Genomic DNA, 25,343 nt, shown 5'->3' with positions numbered 1-25,343 from the left:
TGCAAGTGCTCTCACGTGGGTTTTCCCGTCTTGAATTCGGCCTGGCTGTCATGGTAACACTGCACCAAAACTAATAGGTTCGCCGCGGTAGGAAGTGCTCGGCAGAACAGGGTCCAAACTGGCAGCTCTGACAGGAGAGGTCGGCTCCTTTCCTTTTAATTACAGATAACACAAACTGTTTTTTCATAATTATTGAAAGGGAGTTTCAACCTTGAGAAACAGAGGCTCTGCAAAGTAACAGAAAAGGTCTTTCATACTGTTAAATCAAAACAGGACAGTCAGGAAAATCTGTGTGCTCACTTAACACAAATCTTACCAGATTATAAACATTCTTAATTTTCTTTTAAATATTTCAGTATTAGGAATGTGCATGGAAAAAAAAAACCTCATTTTCTTATTCATTTCAATTTCTATTTATTTAGATTATTTCATCTCATTTTCCATCTATAAAACAGAGGACGATTTTCAAAGGGTTTAGGAGCCTAACTTTTGGAGTTAGGGCCCAAGTTGGCCCTTTTGAAAACTAAGTATGGTGCTGGGTTCCTAGATTTCAGTTCCTGGTTTTCTAGGAGTCAGGGCATAAATTTAGCATTTTAAACCGTAGGCAGCTATGGTGTGGCTTAAGGGATGGGAAAAAAAGGTTGAGAGCTTAGTACTGATTTTCAACACTAGGCATCCATCTTCAGAGCCTAAATCTAGTCAAATCAATAGTAGACCTAATAGGCCCCTGAACATAGGTACGTTTTCAAATAAGCATATTTGCCTAACTTAGACCTACATTCAACATTTAGCTATATTTATTGCGTCAAATAGCATCTGCGATAAAAAGAGATCGTGTTTGTTATACTTGTCGGCCTGCTGCATCACATAGCTATTTTAACGCATGCTGTGTTGCGTCGTCACGGCGTGTGTCAGTTTTTCCCTGTAAAAATACAGGCTTCCAGCACATGCCTCTTTGAGGGTTTGTCAGGAGTTTGGAGAGAGGAGGTAAAGTAGGTGTTGTTGATGGCTAGTTGGAGATTATTTAGAGTGATCACTGATTGCGTTGTCTTGCTTGCTGTTGTCCTCGGTTTCCCTTTCCCGTTCTCTTGAGTCATCTGTGTTGGAGTGAAAGTGTTTGTTAGTCCAGTTTGTCTGTTTTTTTTATGTGGAGGTGGTGAGGAAGAGTGGAAGTGGTGAGGAGTGGAGGTGAGGAGAAGCTGTGTGTGTGTGTGTGCGCTGAGGAGTTTGATGTGTCCCTGAACCTCGATAAATTTGTGCAGGAAGAGAGCCAGGAATAGCAGCCTCCAGATACATATCAACCATGAGCCAGCACACCACTGCGCCAGGCACCACCACCATGCCCTCGGCAGGAGGAGCCTACAAGCTCAGTAATGCCTATCTTGTAGCGACAGTTACCGGCCACTCCAGCAGCACCGACACCAAAACCAGCATCAATAATGCATGATGCTGAGCTGAGGCACATACGTGCAGAGTTATGAGCCCTAAGGAGGTCTGTAAACCACCAAAACCGGATCCTGCAACAAGATACTGCACCAAACACACAAAACATCAATACACTGGTTGCTGCCATGAGCAATATGACAAATGTGCTAACACAGATCCTCCAAAGTTTGCCAGAACAGCCGTCAGAATCCTCTGCTGCCTCTGTGGACTCAACACCCTGCAGCAGTCCCCATAAGGGGAGATACCCGAGGGTTAGGCCACCCAAATCCATGCCCTCCCCCCCCCCCCCAAGTGCCAAGCAACAATGTGGCAGGGGTCCATGATAAACTGAACTACAAGCCCCAAGAAGAAAATTTGTAGGAAAAGCTTGGACTGGCCTGACAACAGAGTTGATATGCCGTCTAGATGGAAGAAGGCAGCTGGGCCTGGCTTCACAGCACTCAGAAGGAATAGAGTACTCTTACTCATTTTCATTCAGCACACTAATAAAGAAGCCTCCTCAATGCTCTGCATGTATTCCAGCCTCCTTGAAGTCCCTTCCATTCTGTGTCTAGCTGCTGCCTCTTGTCTTCATGTCTCATCTCCTACTCAGTGCTGCTGGTGTCTCATCTCTTCTCAGCTCCTGCACCTGATATCTCCATGCTGCTGGGCCTCCTCCTTGCCTTGTCCATACTGCTGGGTCTTCTGCTGCATCCATGCTGCACTCTCCAGGCTTGGTCCTGCTGCCCTCATGCTAAACTTTGCTGTTGTGGCCTTTAGGCTGTCCCCTTCAGTACACACTTTCAACAGTATTGTATTTATTAGTAGAGATGAGCTTCGTTTTTTTCTACTGGGTCGTTTTTTGAGTCGGACGCTTCGGGGTAAAGTTCATTTTTCCTCGATTAGTTTTTTGAAAAAACAAACAAAAACTAAACGGGGAAAACGAAACCGGCCCAAAAAACGACGCGGGAAAACGAAGCTCAAAAAAACTCACCCCAAGCATTAAAATTCACTTTAATATATTAAATACAACCCCCTCCCCCCTCCCCCCATCATCCCAATCCCTCCCCAAGACTTACTAACATCCCTGGTGGTCCAGCGGGGTCCTGCGAGGGACTTCTCCCTCCGTGCCGTCGGGCTGTCTGGCCTGCCTCGATCAAAGTGGAGCCGATAGCCTTTGACCTACTATGTCACAGGGGCTACCGGTGCCATTGGTCAGCCCCTGTCACATGGCTGGTGCCATTTTGTGCTCCTACCATGTGACAGGGGCTGACCAATGGCACCGGTAGCCCCTGTGACATAGTAAGGGCAAAGGCTATCGGCGCCATTTTGATTACTGGCAGCCGATGGTCCGAATGCAGGAGGTCGCTCCCGGACCCCCGCTGGACTTTTGGCAAGTCTTATGGTGGTCAGGAGGGTCCCCCAAGACTTGCCAAACACACTAACTTCTGATTATTAGCAGCCTTACTGACTGACTATTTAAAAATAAACACACCAACTTCTGTTTATTAGCTGCCTTATTGACTATTAAAAGCACAAACACACTAGATAATATACCCCAATAGTTTACTTCTCTCCAATCAAAACTTATTGATTCCTTTCAGTCACCAGCAAGGTGATCCTCTCCTCTCAGTGCTCCCACTGGATTGTCTCCTTTCATTGAGTGTTTTTTGGGCTACCGGTTGAGATGGTTAAAGGTTTGCCCTCCACATGACCTTGCATGCTAGAATGCACTGGCACATTCCAACTTGACAATTATCTAGCAGGCAAGACCATCTGACCCAGGCCATACCCAGGCATATCATTGATGCATAAGGCCCAATGACAAATGTCAGTGAAAAGGACCAATCAGGAACAGCGCTGGAAGTACAGATGCTTTTCTGTACACTTTTTTTGGCAGCTCAGAAATTAATGCCAGCTCTGTGCTGGCATTAATTTCTGAGCGTAAGCTGCGGATTGGGCACACATTTTTTTTCTGCATTGAGGGGAATACACAATAGCGCTCATCAACATGAATTTACATGTGATGAGCACTGTTATCTACGCAGGCGGGTGGTTGCGTGTTTTGGACGCGCTAACCCCCGTTTTGCATCACGGGGTATGGCCACATGTCCAAATTGCACATCCAACTGTGTGTTGAGCCATGCGCTGCGGCCAGCGCACCATACTACATCGGCCTGTATGTGGGCAGCTAGTAGGCTCCAGACCTCTTCAGCTGACAAGATTTTCTCTACCCACAATGCAAAACACAGACCACTTCATTGCCAGTGGAGCAGTAGACTTGGCCTGGTCAGAACAAGCAGTAGAAGTGACTTACAGCACATGATGCTCAGCCTAGAGAATAGCAGCTCTTCCAGATTCCCCAGCAGTGGTGACACGCAAGTGCATCAGCAAGGGCATGCAGGCCTGACAGCATGGAAACGTGTGCGGTGATGTTGGCAACAGAACTGTCTGTAAACAATTTGGGGCAGGACTGCTCAGCCTATGTGCTTTCACGGTGCTCAGAGATCACCGGCACTGTAAGAGATTGTAGGTATAGGTACAAGGTAAATACTCTGCATATGGTAATGGTTCATACTTACGTGCATAACCTGCACCACATGACAATTATTGATGCATAAGGCCCAATGAACTTGCACGTACGTGACATCTTCCTATCTGAGTAAGGCTAATTGTGAGGGGAGGCTTGAAGGCAGGAGGTTCAAACACACCATACCGTTGGCCTATATGACATAAACCTTTGTTCATAATAGATGTGGATGCTGTAAGTGTGGTTTGAAAATATACTGTGACAGTCACATGTCATAGGTCATTGCAAATGACAAGTGAAGGGAGGACACTATCTGATCCCTAATCCTGCTTTCACTGAGCGTGACGTGCATCCTGCTGTAGGCTCACCGAGAAGCTAAAGCAACATACATGACATCATGATGGACAAGGGCCTCACCTTTTTGCATAGTATTATTTCTAAATTGCATCACTAGGTGTAGTCAGGTGCATGCAACCACCAAGAGGAAGGCTAGCTTGTAAGGAGCTGTGCGCATAGTGTCTACGGCATCACATAGCAAGGGTGAAATGGAAGGGGTGCAACTACAGCACTATCATGTGTGCATTACTCTTGCTAAGTATGTTCAGTTTTTGTGACTAGTAAATCCTGTGCTGGCTTGGAAGCCATAACATGCAGGCAATTCCTGTGATTAGTCTATAGGTTTGACAAGCTTAACCAAACTGTCAATACCTGCATGCCTGGCAGTAAGACCAGGACTGGATGTAAATATGCCGTCAATGTGGATGCAGTTGCAATTCCTAATCTGCAGCGGCTCTTTAAGTAGCGAGGCTGTAGTATCAGCTCTGTGTGGCCATGGCCATGTGACAGTAAGCAGATCTAATACAGGGCTAGCACCTGACATACACACATTTCTGCATCTTGGAATAAGGCTGTAACCAGCCTATTCGGTCACTGAAACCTTTAGCTGTGTGCTTGCACCTTTCACACGAGCCTTCTTATGGTTCACATTTATTTAACGTTTATAGCATTTTGACAGCTGCAGCGTTCGATGCTCCAGAAGGAGCTGGGGTGGCTGCACATTGGTGAGCCTATGTCAGACACTTGTGAGCGGTAGGATGGGGTTCGCTGGGGAGGGCGGGCAAGGCACATCATGCTAGGTAGCCCACAAAGTGTCACGCAATACGTGCCTCTTTTAGTGTAACTATCAGGCAGAACACATGGTGGCAGTGACATGTCTTTGATGTAATCTTTACTTGTACCACAGTTTTTCCAGTACAGTGTACTGCCGCATTGTCAAGACAAATGCTTAGTAGGCATACATGTTTTCTGTTACACAGTGACCTACACATGGTAACAGTGTCAGAACGAAAGATGCTAGCGTAGAGAGGAACAGCTAACACGCTTCTGGACTACCTCCCATGGAAGAGGAAGAGGTATGTGAAACCTATCAGGCAAAGTAGCATTCTGTAAGGTTTTGCCAAAGCTGGCTGTCCCTCAGTGGGCTCTCCTGGCATCGGGCAGGTTGACATGGTGGAATTGGGGGAAGATCTGGACCTATCTCCACTGTAGCATGGAGCGAGATTATGGAATACACAGCAGAGCAACACTATCTTTGCCACTTTGGGTGGCGCATATCTTAAAGCTCTACCCGTCTTGTCCAAACAGCAAAAGCAACTTTTGAGAAGTCCGAAGGTGCATTCAATGACACATCGGGTAGCACATAAGACCTCGTTGTACCTCATCTCTGCTGGCGTGTTGGGAATAGCAATGGGGGGGGGGTGAGAAGCCAGGCCCTGCAACCATACCCAGAATCTCCTGTGGCAATGACAGATTAAAGGCATCAGTCATAGCATTGTCACTTGTGGATGTGAGTGTCAAACCACAGCATCCAGTAAGACAGTATAAGGCAGCCTGTACCTTTGCCGAGCCTTTAAGGGTGATTTGTGTAGCCTAAGTGCCTATCACATTATTGTAGGCCAGTATATGTGCAGGCTAGCTGTAGCATTATGTAGGTCAGCTGTTGACAACTACTACATCAGCTGTGGGTATTGGACCTATTGCGTGCTATGCCCTCACAACCTGCAAAGGCTACTGGTGTGTAGCAGCCTGCCACACCTGTGTTACCTGCAAAAGCCATACCTCATGGTGTGAATGCAAATGTCCATGGCAGCTGTGCAGTCTGTCTTGCACAGAAAACCATTTGAGAGCTCACACACAGGGAATATGTCAGACTACGAACATGCATAGGATGCTGCTTGTAGTATAGGTGTGTGAGGCTATACAGAAACAGTCTGTGACAATCTTCCTCACAACTCTATAATAGCCCCACACTTGATGGTGCTGTGCCAGCAGTATGGACAGTTGAAGCTTGTGAATCATCTGTGAGATTAAAATAGCTCTCAAGGGGAGAATAGGAACAGGATTATTGAAGACGTTCAAAGTATATAGTACCTGTTCACTCAGTGAGCTTTAGGTGCTGTGCACTATTTGCATCACAAAGTTTGCCACAGCCTGAAGCATGTGGAAAACAGCCATGGTCAGGGCCAATGGGCTACATATGTGACTGAACAAGCCACTTGTCATGACACCCATTCATTCCTCCCCCGCACCCACCCACCCCCATTTGGGTGCAATTAGCCACAAACACATAGGCAGAAATGGAATACAGAAAGAAAAGTGTGTCTTACCTACAAGCCAAGTGTCACCATACATGCCAGCCTCAAAATTTTTAAAGAGGCCCGATTGGCTTATAAAGGAATCGTGCACGACTCCCTGGAATCTGGCCACGACGTCAAGTATGTGCATTTGAGCATCTCAGACCTCTTGCACATTAATGGAGTGGAAGAGCTGTCTGTTGCAGTACATTTCCTCCTGACAGGGTGGAATGATGGCCTCATGAGTGCCGTCAATTGCTCCAACAACATTGGAAATGTGTGCGAAGGCATAAAACCCTCTCTTCAAATCCATCAAGTTCTGCATGTCGCGAGCAAATTTAATGTAGTGAGGATTGCAGTCAGTCTACTTCAATGACCTGGTTGAGACAGCATGAGAAAGTGCTTTGGGACATTCCCCCCCACCACTCCTCCTGTGGTATGAAAGGAACAGCTTGCCATGAAATGCAGGGCGGCCAACCGTTTGGTGAGGCCAGGCACAGCGTGGGACCTTTCGGTGACCAGAGCCAGATCACCTCGGATTTCTTCATATAATTCCGGTATTGCCTGAGAGCTGAGGCGATACCTGCCCAGCACAAAGTCCTCTGACATGCCCAGCAAGGATGTTCGTGGAGGAAAGATACGCTCCCTGTCTCTGCTTGCGCAGTTGGTACTTCTCTAGGAGGGCTTGGAACAGGCCTTGGCTGTTCTTGAGGTTGTTCGTGTTCCTTTTTATTGGACTAACTTCACATATTTGTGACTAGCTTTCGTGAGCTGCTGTCCCTTCTGACATTTTATTGGAAAAATTGAAAAGCACCTTAAAGTATTGCTTGCCATACATTGCACATACTGTGGATTATCAGGCAATCAAAATGTAATTTGAAAGGCAAACGGTGGGGGATAGTACTGCATGTTTGCCACTCTCTACACAAAATTGGGTCACTAAAGTTAAAATGAAATTGTACAGTAGAGAAATAGAAAGTATCTTTTTTTTCAGTCAGGAAAGACAGAATATAAAAATATAAAATGAAAATGAAAAAAGATGCTTTATTTTCATAAAAGTTGTGACTGGTTTAAGAATGGGAGGTGGGCCTCTTCAAGGTAAAGATGGCATGAACTGCTGAGAGATCCAGAACCTCAACTCTAAAATAGCTTCCTACAGCCAGAGATATATAAACGCGCTATCATGAGTAATCTTACATTTTGTGATATGCATTCAGAGGCTGATTCATTCACCCGTGGTACGGATCATTAATATGCATTAAACACAAGTTAACATGCGTTATTTGTGACAGAACATATCTCAAATGGGGACTATTCGCTAATGTTGTGCATTAATTGTTGCCACCAGTTACTGTGGTTTAGTGGATCGGGACCTTAATAATGAATTTAGAGATTGGTCAACCAGCAAACAACCAGACCCCATACCAAGAGTTCCAGCATATTAATGCATGAAGAAAACTTTGCTGATTACAGCTCCATTGGTGAGGATGGGGGTGGAATTTTAAAGACCCCCCACATTGCTTGCAGGCCTGAGGGCACTCAGTACCCATGGGCCTGCAAGCAGACCAGCCCTGGGGGTAATTTTGTGGCTGCAGACTTTCCACCTGCTGTTGTAAAGTCGATAAAATAAAACATCAAAAAGTAACCCTTGCATGTTGCTTGCTGAGTCCTGCCTTCCCCTTCTATTTCATAGAAGGGGAAGGCAATTTTCATCTGCCAATTTAATCTGTCTAACTATTTAGTTACCCAGATAAAATTGTTTGAAAATGTTCCTTCCCGTGGACAAAATGTAAACCTTAGGCACTGATTCATTAAGGCTTTTCTCCTCTTATGTGGCTATATGGAAAAAGACTTTGATGAATCAGGCCTCCTTAATGGAGCATTCCAGTGATGTTTTCATTTGGAATGTGGGAATCTCTTTAAAAAAAAACAACAACAACATTCAGCCCCTGATTAGACAAGCCTTTAAAAAATCTGTAGGCTTACTGAATGTTTGTCAAATGTTTAAAAAAAAAAAAGAAAAGAAAATCCACACTTGACCGGTAACAAAAGTTCTACAGCAGATTTCTTCCAATCGACCCATCTGCTTCACAGTACGATGGCTCTTCCCCAGGAGGTCTGGGGTTAATCATAAAATCTCAATACACTCAGACCAGGCTGGCATCAACAGGAAAAGGCGCCTTCGTTGTGCATTGGAGAAAGAGAAACTTTCAGGAAGGGGCAGTGGAAAATAGTTGCTCTTCCAGCCAAATGAAAGGAAATATCCCTTCCCAAACTAGATGTGGCACCTATATTTGTGGAGAATGACGATGCTTGCATGACTTTGACCTGGGCACTCTGGAACAGTGACTTATTTGTTAGTTGCCAGATTCAGAAAGAACTCTAGGCAGCGTAGAGCAATTCAACTATAGATAATCGACATCAGAAGTGAAAGAAACTCCTGAATGCCCTTGGAAAAGAAGCTATGGTTGTAAGTGTTAACCCCTATTAAAGGCAGAATGAAAGTGCACCAGCTCGTCTCAATGGATATGATAGAAAGCTGAGCTGGTATGTTGTTGCGTATATCATTTTCATGTATTTTTAATGAGAACCATCCATCACAACTGGCAGCCCGCTAATTAGGAGAGTGCATCTTCAGTATTCTTCAGTGATGAACAAGAGCCAAGGTTTTTTTTTACAAATTACATTTTTGTGTTCCTGCATACAGTTATCTGAAAACATTTTTGACAACATGAATGTGAAAGCCAGGTGCAATGGGGATTGGGTTTATAATTAAGCATGATAATAAAAGAGGAGTTACGTTTTCCAAGTTGCTTGGACCCTCTGACAGAACTAATGTCATGAGATGCAATCAAGTAACATTTATTATTTATATTATTTGAATTGCTATAATAACTAGTTACATAAGGGTGCTAGAATGGTTCTTTTTATCCTCTTATTTTACCATGATGTGCTGTATGTTATAGGACCAATGAATGCACATTAAGGTAGATTTTATAACATGCGCACAGAGGTCCACGTGCGCGCGGTTCCGGTGCACACGCATGGACGTGCTGATTTTATAACATGCGCGCACAAAGGAGGGGGGGCGGGATTTTATAACATCCGCACGGCGACGCAATTGGTTATTTCCCCAGTTCCCTCCCAGTCCGCTCCAATAAAAGAGTGGACTGGGAGGGAACTTCCTAACCCCCTAGCTCACTTTCCTCCCATTTCCCCATCCCCTCCAACCCCTAAACCTACCTACCTTTCTTTTTTTTCTTTTTTCGACTTACCTGCTGTACGGGACAGCAGTAAGTTGCGCATGCCGGACAGCTGCCGGCGGGCACTTCCGTGGGACAGCGCTTAATGGCCCCTGCCCCAGCCTGCCTCTTTTTCTTAGCGGTCACGCGCATATCTCCTGGTATAGGTGCATGTAGGACTTTTAAATTAGCCCGATTGCTTTTCCATGGTTACACATATTATGGTAAGATTAGAGATAATAATATGAAGGTGACATAAGACATAGTGTATCCGGATTTCCAGAAAGCTTTTGACAAAGTCCCTCACGATAAACTTCTTAGGAAATTAAAAAGTCATGGTATAGGGAGCAGTATCCTATTGTGGATTGGGAACTGGTTAAAAGATAGAAAACAGAGAGTAGGGCTTAATAGTAAATTTTCCCAATGGAAAAAAGTGAATAGTGGAGTCTCCCAGGGATCTGTTCTGGGACCACTGCTTTTTAATATATTTATAAACGACCCTTAAATGGAAACAAGTGAGGTAATCAAATTTGCAGATGACACAAAGTTGTTAAATCACAAGAGGATTGTGAGAAATTTCAAGAAGACATTGCAAAACTGGGAGACTTGACAAGCAAAATGGCAAATGAAATTTAAGAACCTAAGAAATTGCCATACTGTGTCAGACCAAGGATCCATCAAGCCCAGCATCCTGTTTCCAACAGTGGCCGATCCAGGCAAAGTGATGTTTTTAAGGAAGAGTAACCCAAATTATAGGTACACAATGCAAGGTTCCAAATTAGGAATCACCACTCAGGAAAAGGATCTAGGTGTCATCACTGAAAATACATTGAAATCTTCTACTCAGTGTACAGCAGCAGCCAAGAAAGCAAATAGAATGCTAGGGACTATTAGGAAAGGAATGGAGAATAAAACAGAGAATATCATAATGCCTCTATCTCTCCATGGTGTGACCTCATCTTGAGTACTGTGTGCAGTTCTGGTCACCACATCTCAAGAAAGATATAGCAGAATTAGAAAAGGTACAGAGAAGAGTGACCAAGAAATCAACCTCCTCCTCTCCAGTTTAAACCTGATTTTAAACTCTGCAAAAACCGAACTCCTCATCATTTCCTCATCATTTACGCCTGCTGAAAGCAGACGTAAATCTGCGCACGCCAGCGGGCTGCTGGCGTGCCATCACCCGACCCGGGGGCTGGTCCGGAGGCCTCGACCATACCCCCAGGCCGGCGCCATGCCCCTGGTCCCGCCCCGAACCGCCCCCTGACCCCGGCCATGCCCTGGACACGCCCCCTCCCCGCCCCTTTTACGAAGCCTCAGGACTTACGCGCGTCCCGGGGCTGTGCGCCCGCGCCAGCGGCCTATGCAAAATAGGCGCGCCAGTGCGCAGGGCATTTAAAATCCGGCCCTTAACTAATAAGAACAAATATTTTTTTTCTCAACACATACTTAAACTCTGGAATTCATTGCCAGAGGACGTGGTAAAAGCTATTAGTGTAGCTGCATTTAAAAAAGGTGTGGACAAGTTCCTGGAGGAAAAGTCCATTAACCATTATTAAGACAGAGTTGCAAAAATCCACTGCTTATTCTTGGGATAAGCAGCTTGGAATCTGTCTACCCCTTCGGATCCTGCCAGGTACTTGTAACCTAGCTTGGCCACTGTTGGAAACAGGCTATTGGGCTTGACGAATCTTTGGTTTGACCCAGTATGACAAGTCTTATGTTCTTATGACACAATCTATTCTCCATTCTAAACTTTCTAAAAGTGTTATCACATAGGTGGAAACTGTAAACATCCTGATATTTCTTCTCTCCTACAAGTATTAAAGATACCGCACTGGCCTTTCTCTCCTCATCTTCCACCACGTGGCTACAGAAAGTGAAAATGGAGTTAAGAGAGGAAGAACAGATTCTGTGAGCCAAGAGGTGGGCCATCCAATGGAGCCAAGCAGATCACATTTTGCTGCAGGCAAAAAAAAGAGAGCCAGCCGTCACCAGCCAAGAATAGATCCCAACCAGCCCTAGGTGCAGCAAGTGTATCCAAAGACCTTAACCTGGAGCTGAAATCCCACCCTGAGCAAAGAGAAAAGACTTGTAGGCTGTGAGTGAAGAAATCCTGGTCTGGACCCAACATCAGTACACTGATATGCTTTAGGGCACAAAGGAAAGCTACCAAGCTAATGCACAGTGCCAGATATCATAATGAAATGACAGTCCACAGCTATCCCATGCAAATGCCACATGTTGCTGCAATTCCGTTCTACCAGAACAGATAATGGGTTACCACAGCAACCTGGGTTACTATAGATTCATTGATGTGCTAGGGAGGAGGGTTTCTGGGAGTAGCTTGTAAAATAATTTATATGAAAACAGAGAATCTCAACAAGTAGATTAGAGCTGTAAGGATCTGTTGCCGACTTCACCTCAGGTGGCACTCTGAGCTGCTTGAAGCATCTGTCCAGTCCTGCCAGCTCTGTGCGCCTCACTTTCTCCCAGTGGTCATCTTATTTCCTGCCTAGCTCTGTATTTATACTCAAGCTTCCTCAGTCAGTGGCAAGTGCCTTGGTCCTGCTTCTGGTCCTTGTACACTGGTTTCTTCCTTGTGGTCTGAATCCAGACAATTTCTTCGTCTCTGGTTTCTACCTTTAATGTTCCTGCTTGACATCGTTCATATTCCTGATTTCCTGGTGTGCTTCAGTTTCTTGCTCTGCCCCAGGCTTCTAGCTTCTTGTTTTTTATTGGGGACTGCCCCCATTCCATATGCCATGCTGACCACCAGCATCTGAGGGCTTAACAAGGGGAAAGGTGATTGGTATAAGCAGAAGATGTCCAGCCTCTCTGTTTTCACCGTCAGCTACCTGGATTTGTCTCTCCAGACGTTAGACCTCTCATTCCTGGGACAAGCTACAGAAGATAGACATCACAAGAGCTGGTGCTATTACTCCCTTGATAAGACATTGGTTGCTTTCCGTATCCAGGCCTATTTTCCATTTCCATGATATCCAATCTATCCATCCTCTCCCTGCTCCTAGAGTCCTACCTCTTCTGCCTGCTCTCATAATAAAGATACAATTTATTGATTTGCAAGATATAACTATAATAATATATATAATATATATTATAATAATAACCATCCCTGCTCCTAGAGTCCTATCCATCCTCTCCCTGCTCCTAGAGTCCTACCTCTTCTGCCTGCTCTCATAATAAAGATACAATTTATTGATTTGTAAGATATTAAAAAATAATAGCCAGTGATATGCAAATCACTAAGCCATATTACTTATTATTGCTATGCAAAGAGATATTTATTGTTATAATTGAAAGGGAACACATTTTTAAACATTTAGCATTCTTTTTTAACTTTGACGGTAAATCGTTTTTATGTATAGTAATTATTTTCAAGGCTTGCTGTTTTTCTGTAATATGGTATATATTTGCCTTTCATATAATATGAAAATTACAGTAATTTACAGTGATTACTGTTCGGCCTTGTCTTGCTTGTGCAGCACAACTGAGAATTTCACAGAGTGCAGAGTATTGCATTTTTTATTTATGGCCCACACATACAAGACACTGTAGTAACAGAAAGTAGACTGAAGCTGGCACTGGGCTTTCATTTCTCCTGGAGAAAAATAAATTCCTAAAGGTAAAAAAAATGATTTATTATAGTTATCAGCTTTCCAGGACATACTACACACACACACGCACACACCCTTGGTTTTCCAGAATTTTCCAAAATTAATCTGAATTGGGGCTTTCCAACCCGACACTGGTTCTGAACTTACTGAAAGTCTTATTGACACACATTCCATGACTCTATTTTGTTGTTTAATTAGAGTATGCCAGGCAGTTTCTGTTAATTATCCCTGCACTTTCACACTTTTTCATCTCTCTTTCAGACAGTGGCACCAAGGAAACTTGAGACTAATTAGAGGCCCATAGTTAGACATCTGTTCAGAATTCCAGACATAGGCGCTTCCAGATATTGATGCCGTACACTGTCGAGAGAGCAATCTTAATGAACTTCTGTCGAATCACATGCGATGATACTATTTTATCACCTGTTATGGGGGTATATTCTGTATTGTAAGTAGCTAGCAGACATGAATTAATTCCCTGTGCTATTAAATTGTCCAGGCATACAAAGATACGACAACTAACATAGGACCAAAGGTTTACAGCATTTCTTGTCATTGTACTCTGCTGTGTTGGATTAAGTTACTACGTATTATAGAAGGAACGGGGATCACCTGCATGGAGCAACAGTTACTACCCTTATATTAAAAAAAGAAAAAACGCTTTCTGGGCAGACTGGATGCACCACTTGGGTCTTTCTTCTGCCAACATTTACATTTCTATAAGTTTGAAGAGGTACATAGTTTGAGGTCTAGAACGGGTTAATGTGAATCAGTTATTTACTCTTTCAGATAATAGAAAGACTAGGGGGCACTCCATGAAGTTAGCATGTAGCACATTTAAAACTAATCGGAAAAAGTTCTTTTTCACTCAACGCACAATTAAACTCTGGATTTTGTTGCCAGAGGATGTGGTTAGTGCAGTTAGTATAGCTGTGTTCAAAAAAGGATTGGATAAGTTTTTGGAGGAGAAGTCCATTACCTGCTATTAATTAAGTTGACTTAGAAAATAGCCACTGCTATTACTAGCAACAGTAGCATGGAATAGACTTCGTTTTTGGGTACTTGCCAGGTTCTTATGGCCTGGATTGGCCACTGTTGGAAACAGGATGCTGGGCTTGATGGATCCACAATGGCATGCTCTTATGTTCTTATGTTTAGTTTGAGTTGCAGATGCAATTTGATTTCTCTGTCTGGTGAACCCCAATATTACAATATTTTTTAGCAAGGACATTTGCAAAGCTTTGGTTTCCTCTCTGACCCATTAAGCCACCTGCTGGTAGGTACCTGCACATGCAAAACTCAAAAGATGTATTATTTATTTAAAATATTTTGTTACCGCACCTTCCAGAGTTCGGGACGGGGCACAATTTGTACATAGTACGCAATATACAAGATGAGTATTAGGCAGGGCAGGGACGTCATACAGAAGACTGTCAAGGCAGGGAAGCTTTTAATCTTGATAAGGTTAGGGGATAAATGCACAAGCAAGCTGTACTTGTACAGAAAGCGTGATTTCCTTATGACTCTTCAGTCACTAAATGGAAAACATGAACAATGTTGGAGGAATTATATATTTTCTCTCTTTTTATTATAGGCATAGAAATTCATCAGGAAGATACTGCTGTAGATGAGGATCAGATTATTTTTATGTAGTGAGAATGCAATTTCAGTGATGTAGTGTACCTGTAAAGAGATGCATGCACATTATCAACATTTATCTGTAGATATATCCATTCAAAAGCTGAAATAAATCTTTTTTTTTCCCTGAAGAAATGGAGTTTGGTGCCTCACAGTATTTTTAATTATCAACTTTATCTAATTTATGCCAATCCTCTTATAGTGTCACATTTTAGTTGCCTTGGCATTCTGTATTGAAGCTGAGACATCCAGCACCTCTCGTAGCTAAGGTTACTTGCTCAGTAATGAATGCTGATTTATGTGGGTTGCTGCTAGGGCAAAGTTATTGCGTGCTTATTACAAGGGCATAAAAGATTCCCCGCATCCTTAGAAATGCTAATGTCGAAGGCTTAAATCAATCTGCATTTGAGAGTTTCTTAACAAATATTCATTTCTGGAGTTCTGCCACCGCTGGACAGTGATGTGTAAGATATAATAAGACATATGTTTGCAATTAGCCCCAAAGAACTGAAATCTAGGTGTGGGTAAAGAGTTAAGCCATACATGGTGCGTTTCAGGGTTTTCCCCATCTGTATGCCTCTGTAGAAAGTGTTTAACACAACTGACCCAAAGACAATAGTGGGGAAGGGCTTTAGACATGAGTCAATAAATTCTTGTTCTCGCCTTCTACGCATTTCGGTCATCACTTAAAAGTATGGAGAGCAGATTGCAATGAGGACAGCACTGTGAGCTTATCTACACACTCATCGTAGATGGTGGTTAATAGAAGTACAGTTAGGATACAGATATTGGCTTTGCCCTCCATTTCCCTGGCCAATTTTAATCGAAACCCGAAAGTATGTGATCCTTGGCCTAGGTCATGGAAAACATTGCTTGGTAATGCTTCTTACTGGCATTCTGTTACTCTGTGGCAAAGAGACAAATTACTCGTTTCCATAATTAGCTTCTCCTTGGTGCTAACAATTGCCTCAGTGCTCTAGGTTCTATGGGTCTTGGATCATATTAGCTGTAAAGTTAGATATTTTTTTAAAATAAATTAGGAATTATGTACTGAAAAGACGGTTATTATGAAAAGAAAATTAACGTGCAGTGTAATCTCAGGCTGCGTAGCAAACACAATGCGGTCCTGTGCCTTGGGAGACAATTCTCATGAGAGCCAATAACTTCAAAAAAAAAAACCACGAGCGGTGGTTGAAGGTCTTAAGAAATGCTCTACCCTATGTCTGTTGCGTGAATGAGTTGCCACCACCCCCACCGAGGAATACTGAGGAGCTCTGCACTCCCGCCGGCGGTTTCTACCTGATTACTTTGCAGGCTGTTCTACAGCTCGCTACTAATACCAGGCCTTCCAGGGAAAAAAACTATTCCAGGATTTCATTTGTTGTTGCTTTGGGCCTTAGTTTCCATGACTGCCAATGCAAACTTTGCTGGAGCTAAACCTAGCAGTGGGGTGAAAAGTGGGGCAATGAATTTGATCCATTCCATCTAATCCACGTACAGTGAGCTGAAAATAAAATTATTAACAGACGTAAGCATTTCGGGGCCTTATGTACTAAAGGACTTTCCCTGTTTTGTGTCTATGGGGACAATACTTAGGATCTAAGCCACATGCAGTGGGACTGGGAGGAGCAGGATGACCATTTGGCCTCGTGACAAAGAACATCCTTGGCAAGTCCATGTTTTATCCCCAGTGCATGCAGGGAGATGTAGTTCAAAAAGAGGAGTGTAATACAAACAGAATTTCCTGTAACTGCCATTAACAATAGATCCAATTTTCAGTTCTGGAAGCATACCTTCAGTGTTATAGTCCAAAATAGCTTTAAATCTCACATATCTTATCTTCTTAGATAGATTCAGTGAAGTAATTATCCTACAGATTTAATCTTGCCAAAGCATCCTAAAATTTCCACAGCCTTGCTTTTCAAAAGCGGGAGGCTGAGGTACCACTTTTGTTAGCTATTAAAAGTCATTGATGCCTAATGAAAAAATTCCCAAGCCTTGATTTGTGATTTCATAACCAGATGAGCAAATTCTGGCTTTCCTTGCCATTTGAAAAAGGACCTAGCTAGTTTAATCTTTCATTTATTTGTACCCTAAATGTCAATAAATAATAAATGAGCATTTCAACATCCCCCACCATCTAAACACAGTTTCTCCAAAAAGGCACCGTGTTCCAGCTTCCCTGTATATACCGGTATGCTCTTTCCTCTGACAAATGCAGCTCCCACTCAAGAGTGTAACTTTAAGCTACTGGGACACAGTCAGTAGTAGGGCTAAGTCCTGACTCGGTCCTGAAACTCTGTCATGGATTCTCTGAAAGGTGAGGGGGAGGTTTAACTTCCAGGGTCCAAGGAGTTTAGATGGAATAACTCCAAGGAGGCACAGGCCACGAGGTAGAGTGTTTCAAAAACAAAAAGCTTTCACTGAACAATTCAAATAAAATAGTTGCACATGGTATAAACTGAAAAGCACTTAAAATCCACATGCAGGTAATGAATTGTGTCAAGGGGGTTACTGATTCCTGCTGTTTCAGCCTCCTGAGATCCCCTCATTCCTTTCCTCAGGGGTTTAAGGCGACCTTGGATGATGCTGAGTTCCGATCTGTCTTGCGCACACTTCTCCTTCTCCCCTCCTGGCCTCCTTGATCAGAGCTCCAAATGAGCAGCTCCCTCCTAACCGCCTTTCACTCTTCCACACTGTTGGTTATCTTTGTGCAGGCGCCTGCCACTCAATTCTCGCTGTTCCTGTGTAGATGTTTGGTTGCTTTGAACTCCAATCAGGGTCCTCCTTCCCCCCATGGAAGGACTGACTCATGGTGAGCGAGCTGTCCCCTCAGAGCGGGGATACTCTCCCAGGAACAGTTACTTTTAGTACAGTTTCAGAAGCACCACCACGGGAAACTAGGGCCTTTTCTTACTTACTCAGCCACTATGGAGAAACTGGGACAGACACAGCCGCTTCCCGGACGCCACACCATCACAGAGGCTCGAGAGCCTGGACTTCTCTCTCTCTCTCTCCGACTCTTCTCTGAGGCAAAGAGGGCTTGTTTCTAAACTAATCATCATGATCTCAGGCTGCACTAACCCAAACCAGAACTGCACCTCTGTGGCCAGATCTGGAGGGGGCTGCCATATTAAACAGCTTAGTCCAAGGCACTGCTCTGCCACTCTTAATATGTCCCCCACTGGGACAAAGGCAACATTAAAATGCTTCAATAGATGCACCATTTTAAAGTTATTATCTATCACCCATGCAGCCCTATGTCAGCAGGGTCAGGGTGAGCCTATCCTGTTTTCACCCCATTGCATTGCTCAGAGATATTGACCTGCTTCTCTTAGAAAAATTAGAACTGCATCCCTATACATGCTGTGGGGTAAACCAAGACTAATCCAACATGTCACTCCTTTCTTGGAGTCCTATGGCCATCGTGTATGTACACAGGATTTAATTGTCAAAGACCTAGGGACTCACTTCCCATAGACACAGAATAGGAGCAAATGCCCTTATTCACCTGTTAAGTGGATACAATTAGAATTAACCCATTTAGGTCAGCCACATGCAGGCAAGTGGATTTTATATCGCCCGAAACTACACACATACTTTCATAACACGCACAGACCTGTCTGCATGTAGAATAAAAGAGCTAACCTCCTATAAAATAATGTGACATGAATTTGGATGCAAGCTGAATTGTTTTATTTGCATTGCATTAGTTTGTAATGAGCTGATTTGCATGAAAATCAGTTGTTGCCATGCCTGCGTAGCACTGGGTTTTTGGGGGTGAAGATAACAGGCGGTATTTGAAATTCCGCACATTATCACTGCATTAGGCCATTTACCACACAGTAAAACCCTAACGCAGTTTAGTAAATCAATCATAACTGGTTAGCAGAATATGTAGCATTAACCTGCAAAATTCGGCCCCCTAAGTGCAACCGCAGCCATGGCTGCTTTAAATTTAACTGCACAAGTTTTGTGTGGTTTGACTTAACCGTATATTCCACTGCAGCTTTAGCTGAGTTGCAGCTGTGACCCCAAGTACCCAGGCAAAGTTAACCGGTCTTTGAATGTCATCCCCCAAGGCTTTGTTATTATGCTTGCTGTGTGTTTTTATATCTGTTGTACTTGATTTACTTTTGTAGTAAAGCGAGTTGTATATAAATAAAATACATGTACTGCAGGTAGGGTGCGAGTCCGTTTCCCTGAAAGAGTTGTATTAAATAGCGGTTTTGTGCTCAGCTCCACAGTGCAACTTACATTCTTTCGGAGCAAGGATGCAGGAGCCATTGGAATGATATCAGTCAGTTCTCTTTCCTATGAAAGTGCAAAGAAAAATTATGCTTTTAGTAGTCCATAAGCTAAAAGGAAGAAGAAAGATGCTTTTTTTGTGTGGGGAAGTTAAAACAGATTCACTGTTTTGAAGAAAAAGATTTCGGTAAAGATTGCAGCAAAACTCTGTAATTGAAGCTTGTGTTCCGGGACCCTGAAAGGCTGCTGGTTTCCCTGTAATGTCTTTTTTTGCGGCAAAAAAAAAAAGTTTTTGATTGCAAAATAAAGTGTAATAAGTTGAGTCAAGATGCAGCTTGCAGGCAGGATTTTAAGAAATCTCTGATTCATTCCTATTTTCATTTGAAGCTCTCTTTCACCTTTGTCCCTCTCTTCCTCTCATTCCTCTGAGGTGCCTTGAATTGTGCGTTAAATCATGTGTTTGAATGCATTCATGAAGCCTGTCTCCGTATTCTTTACTGAGGACATACAGTATCAGTATTATAAATTACAGCACCGAACTAAACATAGGGGTATATTTTATTGTAATATTCATTGCTATTGCTTTTCATTGTTGCTTACTGTTCTGTTTCAGGTAAAGGAGGCCATGCAGAGAATCCATGACAGAGGAAACATAGGAAAGCTAATTCTGGATGTAGAGAAGGCTCCAACCCCACTGGTAAAAACTATATATATATTTATATATATATATATATATACTAAAGTAAGGATTTTTCAAAGAATTTTCTAGGAAGAAATATTGATCACTTCTCATTAATATATAGAAAGAGCCATATGGACTGTATTCAGAGTATTTAAAATTAAAAAGTCTTAAGTAATATTAATGCAGGGATCACTAGCCACCGTCTCTTAATAAAGGAGTGCAGAATTTTAAGAAAGAGAGCAAGAAAATTGCTTGCTTGATTGACTGATCGATCTATTGGTTGGAAAAGAGAAATATTATAACATCGGACAATCAGGCAAGCTCATGGTGAGAATATTCCCACTTGATTTGTCATTGCCACATGGAAAAACTGAAATGAATAATTTGCAGAGTTCAGAGGCCTATCACAAGTAGTGTTTCCGGAATAAATGTAGCCATAGACTCACTTCCAGCAGTTAATTTCAGTAGGAAACTTGACTGGGCATCTGTCTTCATAAAATTGAGCCTATGTTTGTTTTCACAATTGTATTGAATCTCTTTGATCAAGATCTTCTCATCATGTCTATTTATAATTGCTTTCTTTATTTTTATTTGGTGTGACCAGATTTCCTCTTGCATATTCCTGTGGCAATGCCTAGGAACAGGAGAAGAATCAACAGACTAAGCTGAAACTAGGCTCTTAGTGGAGACTGTAGTATCTCAGCTATTCATATTCAAAATGAGTGAGCTACAAAGATAATGGAAGCACCAAGCTCAACTTTGGAGCTCTATGACTATTACTAGCTTGATGAGACATTAATTATTTACTGAGCTTTATTATCTTTCAGAGCAGCTGCCTCATAAAATCTCTACAAACTCTCTCAGTCAGCAGTAGAGATGTAAATAATTTTAGGATGACTTAGGCTTGGTTCACAGTGAATATTCTATAAGCTTCTTTCTTGGGCTATCCACACAAAGACAGGTTTGCTTTAGTGCAGCACCTTTCAGCTGTTGGCACCTGTAATGGTGACAAGATTCTATCGTCCATTCAAAGCACAAAATTAAGAAGCAAATTCCCTTGACATCAGTGATATCATTGCAGTGGGGTTGGCTGCTTTGTTGATTGTGTAAACCTTTTTACTGAGGCCTGGAAGGGGCAAGAGGTAAAATGAGAGAGAAAGGCTGCTTGCCCCCACACTAAAACCACCAGGTAGAAATATTTTAAAATGCCTGGACATGTAAGTGAAGCTAGTATCACAGTCATACCCTAGTATCAGATACCCATGGTTTTTTACCACCTTGAAGGTCTACAATCCTACTTAAGAATGGCACTTGCTTTCACGCTGGCACTATATTTGAAGTTGAATGTGCATGAATTGGACCTAGCCACTAATTTGGATGCAGAACCAATGTAAAAGTGCACTAGCAGCCATTTTTCCACTCTCTGAAGTCACAGTTTACAAACAAGCCATGCCAAAAGAAGCCTTTTTAGATCATACTTCTTTCCTCAGGGCCAGTAAAAACCCTAAGGAGGCATGTAGTGGATTTGTATCCTCATGAATCTAATTTTCATCTACCCAGTCATAATGATGGCCAGACCTTTTAGTAAATCTGACCTTCAGTGTCTTCTGTCTGTTTGCAGATGGCCAACGATAGTACAGAGACAAGTGAAGCAGGCGAAGAGGAGGAAGACCATGAGGGGGACACTGAGAATAAGGAGCGCATGCCATTTATCCAGTAATGGTAGCAAAGCTTGGGTCAGCCTGAAGGATTGTTTAGAAAAATGGAAGAATGGGAAATGTTCCATGCATCAGTGAACAAATGCTGTAGTACAGTGTGTGTTGTGTTCGTCTGCAGTCAGCTAAGCTGTAAGCTGTTGAACATTGTTGTTTTAACTCAAGAGCCATTCTCCATTCATTGCAGTATTATAATATTTCAGTGTGTGGCACTTATACGTTTACTCCCACCATGCTACTTCCCCACCCAAAAAAATGTGTGTTAATTTACTGTATGCTTATCTAAAGCCTTAGAACATTTACCACAGTGTAAGTGTGTGACTTTAGATTTGCAGTATTTTCTCATGTTAATTCAGCCATACGCAGACTGGTTTTACAAAGAAGCCAAATTCATTATTCTTTCACTAGTTAGGGATGTGAAGAGGTTGAATAAAAGACATGGTGGGACAAGGAGCCTAGATGTTGGCGTGAAAATGTAAATTCTTATCGATATATGGCCAAACCATCTTGGATAAGGATCGGTCTCCTGCAGGCAGTCAAACTTGTATGGCTGACAACTGGGAGATGTCCTTAGCTAGACCAGTATACGCAGGGGCAACCAGGAGGACTGTGTGGACCAATTGGTCTTTATCTGTCAATGTCAACTATGCTACTATGTATGCTATTATGGATGGAGGGTTCTCACATGTTTGTGGATTTTCAGTAAAGAATATTAAGTCTTATAAAATGTACTATTTCCATCAGCCAGTCAGAAGAAAGTGGGTCTCAAGGCAATGGGAACTTAAGTACTGATTTAAGAAAAAGATTTGAATGAGGTTTCAAAGTTTGTTTTAATCTGTTGTGTAAAAGTGGTATCAGGTTGATCATAGATATCTTTACATCCAGTTCAGTTGAACAGCTACCTACAATCAGTGCCTACCGTTATGGGGGTCATCATTTAAATGGTATCCCTGTCGAATCAATCAGTATTATGAGGGCTTTAGAGTGAAACTAAGGTGCAGATGTACTAAGCATGTTTCTCATATATACAACCCGGCCCAATTTGCCAAAGCTTTTTTCTCTCATTCTGTGTCTGTGGGGAAGAAAGCCCTAGATGAAGAATGGGGGGTCAGGGGCGTAAAACTGTTTCGTTCTTCTGGTCCCAAGTCTTTCAGCCCTAACATTTTCTACTTTCTTAAAAATACGTTCTTTGGAATTAAAAAGAAAATTCTATTGATGTGAAAGGTCAGCAGCTAAAAGTAATTGCAGAGAGGCTATGAATACTACAAAATATTTATCATAGCCAAAACTATTATCCATTGAAGTATATATGATTCGTGGAGCATCCCGTGAAACCTCATTATACATCCCACTAAGGACTGTGTTAAAAACAGTTCTAGACGTGGGACTTCCTATACAAGTATGGTCGAAATATGGGCACTGATTCTTTTAACAATTGCCAGGACTTCTTTTTTCAATACTTATGGCTCTGTTGTCAAGAGTTTTCCTGTAGACTGTTTAATTTGGCTGAAGTGCAACAAGAACAGCTGCTAAAATTATGAAAATAGCCCCAAAACTGTGATGAACAATGCAAAACCAGAAAAAGGTATCAGCAGTTTCTATTAGGGATGTGCATTCATCATCCTTTTTGTTGGGTATGCGCGTACCCTACTGACTTTCTAGTACACACGAGGAATGGAGAGGATGCGTATATTTTTAATAATGAGATATATATGCATACTATCCGTTTTCCCACATGTACTAGAAAGTTGGCAAGGTGCGCGCGCGTACCTGTCGAAAAAGATGTAACGAATGCACATCCCTAATTTCTATTGGCCAAGACTAGAGAATATGATATTGACTTTATAATCCAGAGGTAGTCTAGTGAGTTTGGAAATGGTTTACTGCTTTTGCCTCCAACTAAAGATCACAGCACCATCAAGTATTACACTGAAACAACTTTGAAGTCTCTCACCCAACCACTTTGAGGTATTTGCTTGTTTCCTTCCCTACAGAAAGCACCACAGCATTTCCTAGTACAAGACTGTTTGATACAGGACAATTGATGCAGTTTTGGTCTTTAAACAAATTATGGGGTAGATTTTATAAATTTGCGCGAGGGCGTACTTTTGTTCGCGCACCAGGCGCGAACAAAAGTACGCTGGATTTTATAAGATACGCGCGTATCCTATAAAATCCGGGGTCGGCACGCACAAGGGGGTGCACATTTGTGCAACCTGCGCGCGCCGAGCCCGGCGCGCGTTGCCTGTTCCCTCCGAGGCCGCTCCGAAATCGGAGCGGCCTCAGAGGGAACTTTCCTTCGCCCTCCCCCCACCTTCCCCTCCCTTCCCCTACCTAACCCACCCCCCCGGCCCTATCTAAACCCCCCCTACCTTTGTTGCCAGATTTACGCCTGCTTTCAGCAGGCGTAAATCTGCACACGCCAGCGAGCTGCTGGCGCGCCATCACCCGACCCGGGGGCTGGTCTGGAGGCCTCGACCACGCCCCCGGGCCGGTGCCACGCCCCCGGTCCCGCCCTGAACCACCCCCCTGACCCCGGTCCTGCCCCCGGACACGCCCCCTCCCTGCCCCTTTTACGAAGCCCCAGGGCTGTGCGCGCGCCGGCGGCCTATGCAAAATAGGCGCCGGCCTATTTTGGCGGATTGAAGGATTATATTTTATATCATATCCTGTGGGAAGAATGGAAATTTATTGTGAGTAATTGTATTAGACCAGGGCTTCCCAACCTGGCCTAACCCCAACAGCCCATCTGGTTTTCAGGATACCTACAATGAATTAAGTTAAATTTGGATACACTGGAGACTCAGCATATGCAACTTTATCTTATACATATTCGTTGTGGATATCCTGAAAATTTGATTGACTGTGGAGGTCCCCAGGACAGCTTTGGGAAGGCCTGGTCTAACTCAATTACCCAGAGTATATTTCCATTCTTCCTACAGGAGCTGATAGAAAATATAATCTCCAAAGAAATTAATTCTGCAAACATATAATTTGTATAATGACCAGAACTGCATCAATTAGAGTAAAGTGCACATTGGGCTCCATGCCACCATGAAAGGGAGGTGAATGAGTCTTAAAGTCTCAGTGCGTTTTTTGAAAGCTCACATCTTCCTCTGGCATGATGAAGTGTTATTACTGTAGCCTGGGTATTGCTATCAACCTGTTATAATGCTATTCATTGTGGAAGGTATTTATTTGTGCTTAACTGGTGTTATGTGCCTAAAAAATAATGACACAAGTCAAAAAGATAACAAATGCCAAGAGAAATGGAAGTATTATGTATAAAAAAAAAAGCATTTTATTTTCACAATAGTTTAGTTTTATATTATGGCATAGAGTAATTTCTTGTAGACAACAGTATTTAAGGGTTGGATAGAGAGGAGGAAGTCATAGAATTTAGCTCTGAACAAACTGATAGTGAGTATTTTAGCTAATTTGCTTTGTATTCCACTGACAGTCTTCTTAAGGCTTTAGAAAACAAAGGACCATCATTGGGCTGGCACTGTGCCATACTACCGTATGCTTCATTTTTAAGTTATATTTATTCCCAGTCAAGCTGGGACCAGTCAAACCGCATTATGCCCTAGGG

The 25,343-nt window shown here is 42.9% G+C and overlaps 1 protein-coding gene across 1 annotated transcript in view; it reads left to right on the top strand.

The window, feature by feature from the left end:
* Window positions 1-23,925, top strand: part of VAT1L (vesicle amine transport 1 like) — a 103,765-nt gene extending 79,840 nt beyond the window's left edge. The window contains exons 8-9 of the mRNA XM_029608169.1: window positions 19,968-20,051; window positions 21,658-23,925. Coding sequence (XP_029464029.1) covers window positions 19,968-20,051; window positions 21,658-21,756 — 183 coding nt within the window. The 3' untranslated portion in view covers window positions 21,757-23,925. The remainder of the gene's footprint in view (window positions 1-19,967; window positions 20,052-21,657) is intronic.
* Window positions 23,926-25,343: the final 1,418 nt, after the last annotated feature.

Source organism: Rhinatrema bivittatum, chromosome 7 (genome assembly GCF_901001135.1).
Source record: "Rhinatrema bivittatum chromosome 7, aRhiBiv1.1, whole genome shotgun sequence".
Classification (NCBI taxonomy): Eukaryota; Metazoa; Chordata; class Amphibia; order Gymnophiona; family Rhinatrematidae; genus Rhinatrema; species Rhinatrema bivittatum.
Note: the sequence above shows the minus strand (reverse complement) of the source record. Positions and strands in the feature narration are given on the sequence as shown.